We start from the raw sequence: 11420 nt of genomic DNA, 5'->3' as shown, positions 1-11420 counted from the left end.
AAAGAGTTATTGACTCGACACAGACAAAGACTTGGAATTTTCGAGTTATAGTGACGGTCACTTTCCATATGCTGCGCCCATAAAGCGGGACATCCATTGCCTTTGATGCGTCAAGATACATTAAGTCGAGTGCCGCTGTTGATAAATACAAAGCTTCCAACATAGAGCAGATAGAAAGAGTGCGATGATCCGTCGGACTAGAAGCTTGGTTTTGTTGATGATTACCTTCAGTACTAAAAGGTTAGATATTGTCTTCTATTTGTAGTTAAGTCTAAAATTGATAGACCAGTAGCTTACTCCAAACTACAATTTTATTTTATAGTTTATATATATATTTCGGGAGCAACTTACAAAGCAGGTAGCTTTGTACTGATGAAGGGAGATACATAGATATAACCATGAATTGTACCAGCTCTATTACGACCAAGTACCATCGGTGGTGGTAAAACTACGAAAATTGCAAAATACGCACAGAGCAGGTTCGTTGCTGATCAGACAAACCTTATGTGACGTCGAAATGCACGAATATTGTTGTTGTTGCTAAAAGCGGCAATACCTATGATAGAAAAAAGACATAAAGGAGCCTGTTTCAGATAGAGCCATGACGTAAATCAGGACACCAGACAACAACTAGGGATTGTAATCACTTAATGAAATATGGTGATGGTAAAAAAACAAACCATGTTGCCCGGATTCAACCTAGAGGGGAAAACTATCCCAAAAACTCAAAAAATCGACGAAATTAACCATAAAGATCCGCCGGTAAATGCAGAAGCTCCATTGAAATGTCCCGTCAACACGCGCTTGTACATATCTCTCTTTAAATATACCAGTTCCTGACGTGTCATTATATAAAATTTCACATGTTCTTTCACCGATGCGTGAGTCTACACCAGAATTTGAAACACCATAACAAGAATATCGCGCGCTAAAACTGCAAAATAAAAAAATAAAAGCTTGGCCGTGCACGTGGAGCCTTATAACTCGGGACACGACTGCAGCGATCGAGGGAAGACCAACGACGGATCACATCCTTAATCAATGCTTCTCCTGACTCAGATGTTCATAATTCACGGCGGTTGGGGTTCTCACCCTGCCTTGGCATCCTTAGGCCATAACATTGGAGAATGACCCTTTCATTTTCCAGTTTTAGCTCGCGTGTTCACCGAGCTTCAATATTTGTGCGTAGACCTTCACAGTCAATTTCGCCACATTTTTAAGAATTTAGGAAAGTTCTCCCCTCCAGGTCCACTCCAGCCAGGCATGGTGGCCTCTGAGCACCACTAAACCAATTATTCATTACAAGATAAAATTTGTAGACCTCGGGAAAAATCCAAATAAAATTCAACTGGTGTTGATTGGGCTCTGGATCAATTCGAAAGGAATCCAAATTTCGTGAAAAAAAAGACTATGTTAAGCAAATTCCTTACATTTGGAAAAACAGTAACCCGGACCATTATTAAGAGAAATCAACTGATTGATATATATTTTATTTAGTCGTCATTAGGTCACACATCTTCCGGAGCGGGTATAACCAGACGGTAGCTATCAACCACGAATAGTAAAGGGCTCTGATAACTGGATAACAACTAGATGACACAGATCTGGGTAACATGTAGTTCCAACAAGACGGCACAAAGTATCACATTACAATTGTTGTAAGAAAAAGAATCCAAAATACGTTATATCCTTAAGGGATTATTTGAAATGATCGCCAAGTTCGTGCGTTTTAGAGCTATTTTCTCTAAAGCTATGCTACTCGCTGCAACCAACCAACACCAGTTGTTTGTTACTGATTTTGAATTTTGAATTTTGTCATTTGTTACTGATTTTGAAGTTCGTCCATCCTATAATTTCCATTCGCGAAACACATTGAAAAGGGAAGGAAAAGAAATTTTGTCCATATATTCGTCATCCCCAAGTCGTTCACCGCAGATGATGAGGTGCAATTTAAACTCGTGGTAATTAAGGATCTTCTAGGCCAGCAAGGCCCTCAATATGGTATTTCGCTTTGTACTCTCAAAGCAAACCCTTCCGAGGAAGAAATCTGTTCACTATTGGTGACTATACGAAGAATTAGGTTACCAAATTCTATTTACCAACTGTGATCTTCCTTCAGCGAAGCATCTTTCTATACAGCTAATCACATGGTATTTGAACAAAACAATAAAGCAAGATATCTCATGATAGTACCTACGCTTTTTGACGAAAATTGAATGCCCAATGCTCTAGTGAAAACTGGCGATGTGCTCCGAGAGGTAAAGCCAGGATTTATTGTATTGAAAAGACCAGGGTTGGCGATCCCGTCTGCGATGAATATATCATGTACATGTGGCAATTTGGTTTTAGTACAGCACCAGCCACGCGTCATTTCCAATGACATTCTTACTTTAAGCAGAAAATAATCAATATAACAACTGCATCAGCCTACAGCTAGAAAGGATGATATAATGAATGCCAATCATATGAAAAAATAGAACTTAATTGATTAGAAATAGATAACAAAAGAATTTAAGGGATTAAACAACATATCTGCCAATACATGTCTTCTGGTGATAACCAGAAGATGGATGAATGAACTGTAGGTGTTATAAGTTAGACTGTTGAACAGTTTGATAGAAAATCTCACTTTTCAAATCGAAACTTTGAAGCCCAATAATAGATTGGAAGCTAATGAGAACATTCCAAATAACAGTGATCCAAAAAGTATTGATAACGAGATTTGATATGAAACGGATCAGTTTGGGAAAAGATTAAGTTCGATGTGATCTATGATTCCCAAAACATATAAATTCGAGCATTTCAAGAAGTATGAGCATACTTGTTTTCACAATGGCCAAGTTAGCAATTGCAGCATTATTCGGACTCTTCCTTGTTCCCGCCTTGGCATACGATCCAAGGATTGTCGGGGGAAAAACCGCTTCTGCTGGACAATTCCCATACCAAGTTGCATTGAAGAGGAGTGGATCTTTCCTTTGTGGTGGATCTATCATTTCAAGTACTTTCATCCTGACTGCTGCCCATTGCGTTGTTGATGGAAATAACAATGCGTAAGTATAGCGAATGATAAGTCCAAACATCCTAGCCTTCAATTTTTTCTGGTTGGTGAATATATTTAAATATGAAATTATCTTTTTATAGCTATGCTGCATCACTTTTCACCGTTGTTGCTGGAACCACCAACTACAACAGTGGTGGAGTATCCAAGACTGGAAAGAAGGTCTACGTTCACGAAAGCTATGGCAACTTCAAAAATGATATTGCACTCATCGAATTGAGTTCTGCTTTGACCTTCTCGAGCACCATCCAACCAATTGCTCTTGCCACTTCTGCTCCACCAACTGGTGCTTCCATTCTCATCTCTGGATGGGGACGTCTCTCCACTTCAGGATCTCTCCCAAGTCAACTTCAATATAACACTTTGTCTGCTGCTACCACCTCTGCTTGCGCTTCCAGTGGTGTCAACTATGCTGGATTGCTTTGCTTGGCTCATTCATCAGGACATGGTGCTTGCAACGGTGACTCCGGTGGTCCAGCTGCCTACAATGGCAAGATTGTTGGTGTTGCTAACTTCGTTGTTGGAGGCTGTGGAAGCTCATACCCAGATGGTTATGCCTTGGTTCCTTACTTCTACAACTGGATTGTTGCTAGGGTTAACTAAGAACTGTACCAAATATATAAAATAAGCATATATATAAATGAGTTTCATTTCTCTTAAATTCGGTCCCTTTTTCAGTTTAATACCACTTTGTCTGTGGACTTAAAGGGCTACTGTCACTGAATGAGTACATATTATTGCTTCTCATTTACCTTCAATTTGTTGGGATGCAAAAAAATCTTAATTTTTTTTAAATGTTCCTTTGTCCTAGAAAAAAATTGGTATAATAATTTTGCAATTCCTTTGGATTTATTACGGCGTTACAAGACAAGGCTCTGATAAATACGCTGGTAATTTGAGGGAACTGAATTTCTATAATAACGTTCTATAGAAAAGCAAATGCATTGAATATAAGTATTGTGAACCCAATATTCGAAGTAATTCGCAAGCACATGAGAAAAAAATTTGAAAGCTTGATTGATCGAAAGAAACCCAATTTTCGTTCCAAATACGCTTCTATTGATAAAAGTTTTTTTAACGGATGGAAGTAAACTCTTGCTTTGATTTCAATCTCGCAAACGGTTTCTGTTTATTTTTTCATCGAGTTATTAATGCTAGTCAATGATATCAAAATTTAGCAAACAGAATCGGATTGAAGATGAAAATCAATAAGTACTCCGTCACATTATTCTTTCCTTCGATCTGGATCTAGGCAGACACTTACCTAGAAACAACGTCACTATTAGCTAGTTTTGATACCCATTCTATGTTGTTGGGCACCAATGCTTCATTTGTGGGTATATGAGAGCCAATTATCCTATCATATATCACGAATTAAAAATCAGATGAAGTGATTCAACAAAAGACAAATTGCTAGCAAGGAAGTCACACAGTATGAAAGAAGAATACTTGAAATTACAGCTAATCTCACTTTTCCAGCAAAATGAAACGTGAACCACTCCACAAAAACATCGATAAGGAAACTTAATTCGTAACTTAATGATATCGGAAAGAATTAAATTTAATATACGTAGATAATGAACATTAGCTTTTTGCAAGATATAAATTTGAAAATTATACCACGAGTTGGACATAGTCAGTTCGCAATGACTAAGTTAGCAATTATAGCATTATTAGGATTATTCCTTCCAGCTTTGGCGTACGTTCCAAAGATCGTCGGGATCAAAAGTGCTATCGGTGGGCAGTTCCCGTATCAAGTTGCCTTAAAAATAAATGGAACTTTCTACTGCGGCGGGTCAATCGTTTCAAGGAATTTCGTGTTGACTGCAGCTCACTGTGTTGCTGATGATTACATGAAAGAGTAAGTTTATTACTGATTTAACACCATTTATCTAAAAGATTCCTATTGAAATGCTTTTCATACTTCTGTGTGAGCAGTTGTGCAGTGCAAATTTCTTCATTAAAAGAATACCTTAAATTTAGATTATTTTCATTATAGATACCCTGCATCATTTTTCACCGTCATTGCTGGCACCATCGACTATGAAAATGGCGGAATTTCAAAAACTGTCAAAAAGATCCACATTCACGAGAACTATGGTTTGTTCTGGAATGACGTTGCTCTCATTGAATTAAACGATGCTTTCACTTTTTCCGATACGATCCAGCCAGTCGCTCTTGATGCTTCTGAGCCACCAATCGGTGCCTCGGTTATTATCTCTGGGTGGGGATGCCTTAGCACTAAAGGGTCCCTTCCAAACGAACTTCAGTATAGCAATTTGTCTGTTGCACCCTCCTCTGCTTGTGATTCCAGCATTATCAACTATGATGGATTCGTTTGTTTAACTCACTCTTCTGACAGTGGAGCCTGCCATGGTAACTCTGGTGGTCCAGCTACTTATAACGGTAAAATTATTGGCATTGCTAATTTTGTCTTTGGAGACTGCGGTTCCTCACATACAGATGGTTATGCATCGATTTCATACTTCTACGACTGGATCATAGCTAAGATAAATTGAATGCTATGATATGTATATATAATTGCATGGAATTATTAAATCGACGGATTCCGTTTTTCTTTTGAATTCAATATAGTTGTTTTTTTTTAATTTTCAGTGTTCCCTGTCCACTCCTTACTGGAGTGTCGGCCATTCACACAAGCAGACTGTGGTTGAGTTTCACTATCATCATCCATAACACTATGCTTACCACTTGCTTGCTTGCACTTGCTGATTGTTAGTGGTAAGGTTAAGGGTTAATATTACAAAAGTATATACGTCTCCTGTTCATTCCTTTATGGAGGATAGGGGGTTTCCACACTCTTCCTTTTGTATTATTATTTCATTCCTATATTATTTCCAACGAAACTTTCATCATCATCGCACTTAATGCGATGTGAAAGTGATAAGCCTATAGCAGCAAAGTAGCACAAAGACGAACACAAAAGTCCATGATGGACCGGGATTCAATCTAGGATCTGAGGCTAAGAGAACTGACTGAATCATCTCGGCTACCACGACATCTGACGAAAGTAAACTCATATTCAGGATACTCCTAAGAGATGACCGAGAGATGAATGTTCATGGATTGATAGGGAGAATGGAAGAAGATGCGAAATATCTTAGTGGCTGAATCAAGAACAAAAACATAATGTATCATCGATGAAATCCAAGCCTGATATCGAACGTTGGACCGAGGTCCTTATAGTAATTAATATTAAAATCTTGCCATACTATGATATATGAAGGAAGAGGAAGCTTTCAGTCAGTAAAATAAAAATAGGATAGTTTAATGTCAACTAATTCCGCACTATCGACACATTTCATCAAGGTTTGATTGAAGATAGCTTCGATCGATAGGTGAATCAACAACTGAAAAAAATGTTAAATCATTCACATATAGACGAACAAATCATACCAATCGAATGTAGAAAATCGGTCATGAAAAATGAGTGCAACAATAGACTAAGGGGTTGTGTCGTAAAAATTCTTCTATCAAGAAAACCAAAGGTAAGATGGAACAACTGATTCAACCTGCTCTGCTACATAAGAAGGACCTAAAGCAGAAGAGGCTAACATGGACAGTCGAAAACATTGAAAGTTTATGTGGCGAAATTCATGAATTCTATTATTTACGAAGGAACCCTTAGAATTTATTCGTATATTTTAAAAGGCAGTCATAACAACTACCTAGAAAAGAATTATAAGTTCAGTCAGTAGATTGCAGCAGGCCTATCATGATAATTAAAAAGAGTAGTGTAGGACGAGTAAAAATTGAAGCAGAAGACATACTTTTCCATCTTGCCTTCTGTCTCATCATCACACCTAATGATGTACAAATGATAAATCTACAGTAAAGAGACAACCCGAAGATGAACACAAGCATCCTTAATATTTGAATCTCTAATTAGACTTAATATCTGAATCCTAAAAGCGCCTCAAAAGAGAAACAAATATCAAAAAATTCAAACCATTTCCTATAAATTTAGTTGATTTGCTAGTACCCTTGCCCCTGCCCTAGCCACGAAAACTGTGAAGTATAGGCCACACGAGAAGGGGGAAAAGGTGGATTTCCCTAGCGTCGGAGTTCTCTCGGGGACCCGGGCTATGGAAACCTTAACAAAATTAGATGAATTATTCAATTTTGGAGTGCTCGCATAATTTTCACCCAAGGACCAATTTTTCACCATACGGCACACAATTGTATGATAAATATCAGAAGAATGCATATAGTAGACGGATGAAACGTGGCCTGGGCCTATACCTTATAAGCAATGCAACTTCCCAGTTATCTCATTTCAAGGTTTTGTCGGTCGCCATACATGCAAAAGGGGGATGTAAAATTTGTTTGGTACTTTTCGAGACAGATATTAGTTTTGACATTGGTTGCAAAGGTCTGAAAAAGTAAATTATTTCAAGGATCCCTCTTCAGAAACTACCCAATGTGTATATGGTATCTAGGCCACAAAATAGTCCCCATTACGATATCAACTCAAATAAAGTTAATAATAATATATTATTATATTTTGAAAAATTACTGCAGTAAAATAGACTTTAGTAGGAAAGATTATAATGAAAAGTTTGGTGGAAATCCTACTATTATGAACAAAGTTACTGTGGTTCAAAGTTTCCTCTTTCGCGTCAAATGACAATTGAAATATAGATAAAATGACAGTATCATGTCGAATTAGATATCGGGCATATTTAAAACACTTTCACTGCGAACATATATATGTTGCACCCAAGTATTTTCACATAAAAAATTACCAATACCTTTCATACCAGGTTTTTAACTTGTTTTTCTTAAAAAATCAAAATTGACTAGAATCTGCGGCGCATTTTTAGTTTCTTTTTCATTTGCGACCAATTTCCTTCACTTTTCCTAAATTCTATCTTGAAGAGATATTTTAGAATATCGCGAGATTTTTGAATAGATTTTGGCTCTCTTGAATACTTTCTCCTACTAGTAAGCCCTAGCTTGAATGAGATTGATTCATCGGAAACATTTTCTAAATTTTCAACGAAACAACGTACGAAATTCTGTTTAACCAAAGTAAAAAAATTTAATGAAAAGCGCCAATGCACGATAATACGTTTTTAGTATGATGTCTATTATACCGTAGGAAATAACAGCTTCTAGGCATTTGAGTGGATGCCAGATCAATAGCAATAGTTAATAACTCGTTCTAACTAATATTCACCCACCTCAAATTTCGCCCTTGTAGTATTTATAGTTTTCACTCTTATTCCAAGTAATACACAATAAATAATGGACGACTTCAGCTCAACAAAGGCCATTAAATTTCAAATTACAAGTCAACCCTCTACCTCAGTCATCTTAAGGACCAAACAAAACCGGACCCTATTTTCACAAATTTTATTTGTGAAATTAAAAAGTTACCCACATTCAGCTGTGAACAAAATTGCGGTCTTGTCTGCGGCTTCTAAGAGTTGCTCAAGCATTTAAGAGTTTAATGTTTCTACGATATACTTTTATGTGAGCAGAAGACCCGATAATTGAAAAATAAAAAAAAAACATTTAAGACTGTTAACTGTTCTTAGTTGACAATGTGTATTTGCATGGCCATAATCCTTTGAAATCCGATAGGAGCTAACAAAAGCGATCGGTAGCTAACCGCATTTAGGGTGGTCTGATATTCAAGACGATGTGATCATATTTCAGAACATGCGATTACACTCAAAGGCAACTGATGAGGATCATCAATGAAGAAAGCTTACCACTATTAAGCAGAGACAAAATGTCTTTTTGTCCTAGGACTGGACTCATTAAAATCCTATACATATAAACACGCTGCAGAACTCAATTCCATTAAATTTCCACATACTAAAAGAGTCGAGCAATAAACTACAGATAGATTGGTACGAAATATAGCTCTGCAGGACTCAATATAGCGCTCAGCAGAATTCAATGTATAGCTTCTTAAGGGCCAAACCTCTCTTCTACCAAGATCATTAATGCATGATACCCCAGTAGCGCAGGTGTCAAATATGACACGGGCTATCTGAAAAAAAAGGCTTGGAACCAAAAGAATAACCGCGACAGATCTTACTGAAGGAGAAGAGGGCGGGCAAAGATCGGCCCACAAGAACTCCCGAAAGACACTAACAAGAATGAAATCTCGGGTAAGCTAAGAGCGAAAGTGGGAGTCAGCAGACTGAACGTTGCTAAGCTTTGCTAGAGATATCAAGGCTATCCTAACCAGATCAATTCTCGAACAAATGCTCGCTCTTGAGAATCAGCAACTCATCGACGGGTGATGTGAAAGGAAAGGAATCCCAAGCTGCGCAATAATGGAAACTAAAAAGTTACCAACCGCATAATTGCTTAATATACGGATCTCCACGGTTGTGGAGACACTTCAGAAACAATTCTATTCACATGTACAGGGAACATGGCAAATCGAAGGATACTTAGGAGAACCCATCACAAATTATACCGAGATCCTTCAAGCAATGTTGAAATTATAGAAACCAAAAGGATAAGAGCGAGTGCGGAGTTAAACGTGCCGTCTACTGAGGAATTGATGTTCGACGATTTTGATCTGGGAGGTCCAAACTCACTCTAGCTAAACCTCCACCATACAAAGTACATACAGACAAGGTAAACCTCCACCATACAAAATCTGGGTCCATAGTAATTGCAAGAGCAATTTCCAAAGATGACACTCTTTGCTCAAGAGCCCTAGCTGTTCCAGGAGAAGTCATTATACTTGTTAAGTGCTACGAGAGGAACACGCTACCATTTCTCCTGCGATTCCTTTCTTGAATTTATTCTTAGTAATAGGTTAGAAACACACAATATAGAGTATACAACAATATTCATGACTAGCATTAGACAAGTCCTGAACATAACACTAGAAATAACTTCAGGAAATTCTGTGAAGAGAAATGTCAATCCCCACAGAAGGATTCAGACCACCGTAGCCAATAACAAAGAAATTTTCTGTCCTCTATCATCCTGAAAAAGAAGTTAGGATATTTACCATGGATGCAGAGAACAGGGCGCTTACTATTCAAAGCTTATCTCCCGGGATCTTACCCCACGATGGAGGACAGTAACATTCTGTCTGACATCCCAATAATGCACAGGGGAGGAAAAAGTAAAATCCAAGGCTAATATGAGGGTGGAAATAATCAGTGCGAACTTATAAACCACGAAAATCATCCCGGGACGGGAGTTATCTACTTAGCACTACTGTAGAGAAGTCTAAGAACCATGTTAGGCTCACTTCTGAGTGGATAAGGAGCAGTGCCGCATTGGGATATATGCCAACGGCGCGGGGCGGGGCGGGGAAAATGGCTTTCATTCTGAAAGCGGGCAAACAGGATCATTTTCACCCATAATCCCTCATACCAATCTGCCATTGTTTCCAGTAAGAAGCATGTTACTTACTGGAAACAATCGAGAGGGTCCTAGACAAATAGTTTAGAGCTAAAGTCTTACAACCATGACAACATGCTTCCCGAGTAGGTCAATCAATCGAAATTGCCCTGTATCAGTTTAAGGAAGTATATACTGCGCAACAAAAAAGCATAATAAATGCCAGAAATACCGTAGTTGTGTGTGTTTTTGAATATCAAAAGTGCTTTTGAGAGTACATCGGATACAGAAATAACCGCAAGGTAATCAGGAACACCCTGGCTTTCCGGATGAACAAGATACTCGAAAACATACAAGAAGAAGTACAGACTGGTGTAAAGGATAGTAGTAAATGAACACTGATAACACTAATACTTGAATAAATCTGATGAATTAATCTGCAGGACATAAAAACACCCTTTATGATAGAATCCAAATGGGATTCTGGGGAAGAGGAAATTTGATAATTTAAAAGTCGTCGGACTGCATGGCATAGACGGTAAGCACAGAATAAAGGTCAAATTTGTTGGTATCAGGCTAACCGAAAGCCGCTAGGAAGACGTACATCGGAAATATATGTGCTACAAGAATGATGGTGGGGCACCCCGAAAATACTAGGTTGGATATATACTGCAACTGTCAATGATTACCTATGGAGCGCAACCCGGGGGCACTGAATCAAACTCGGAACAACAGCCAGATATTTACACAAACTTCAAAGGCTGGCTTATGTGTGATTGAATGCGGCTGTGGCAACATGTCCAACAGCAACCCTACAAATCCTTTTGAGATTCACTCCCCTCTATCTTCACATACAGATGCAGGCAAGGAGGTTAATTTGTCTCGAATATTCTCGAAACTATCACTAAGACAATGCCTAAATCGAAAAAGTATTGACTTTCTAAGCGGTATCCCGCATTACTGATACCGAGGCATTTTAGGTGGCGCATTGCCTTCTTAACTAAGGGGCGGATGAATTAAT

General features: G+C 38.2%; 3 protein-coding genes across 3 annotated transcripts in view; 2 read left to right on the top strand and 1 right to left on the bottom strand.

The window, feature by feature from the left end:
- Positions 1 to 11420, bottom strand: part of LOC119653831 (protein ultraspiracle) — a 214683-nt gene that overhangs the window by 175765 nt on the left and 27498 nt on the right. The gene's annotated exons all lie outside the window — the stretch shown is intronic.
- Positions 2804 to 3693, top strand: LOC119653836 (serine protease SP24D-like). The gene is made up of 2 exons (XM_038058881.1): positions 2804 to 3050; positions 3142 to 3693. The coding sequence occupies exons 1-2, from the start codon at positions 2812 to 2814 to the stop codon at positions 3659 to 3661; spliced, it is 759 nt and encodes a 252-aa protein (XP_037914809.1). The 5' UTR covers positions 2804 to 2811; the 3' UTR covers positions 3662 to 3693.
- On the top strand, positions 4621 to 5648 carry LOC119653832 (serine protease SP24D-like). Its single transcript, XM_038058877.1, has 2 exons — positions 4621 to 4919; positions 5058 to 5648. Exons 1-2 carry the CDS (start codon positions 4636 to 4638, stop codon positions 5575 to 5577), a joined length of 804 nt encoding a protein of 267 aa, XP_037914805.1. The 5' UTR covers positions 4621 to 4635; the 3' UTR covers positions 5578 to 5648.

Source organism: Hermetia illucens, chromosome 4 (assembly GCF_905115235.1).
Source record: "Hermetia illucens chromosome 4, iHerIll2.2.curated.20191125, whole genome shotgun sequence".
Classification (NCBI taxonomy): Eukaryota; Metazoa; Arthropoda; class Insecta; order Diptera; family Stratiomyidae; genus Hermetia; species Hermetia illucens.
The sequence above is the reverse complement of the archived record's forward strand: the minus strand, read 5'-3'. Positions and strand labels throughout refer to the sequence as shown.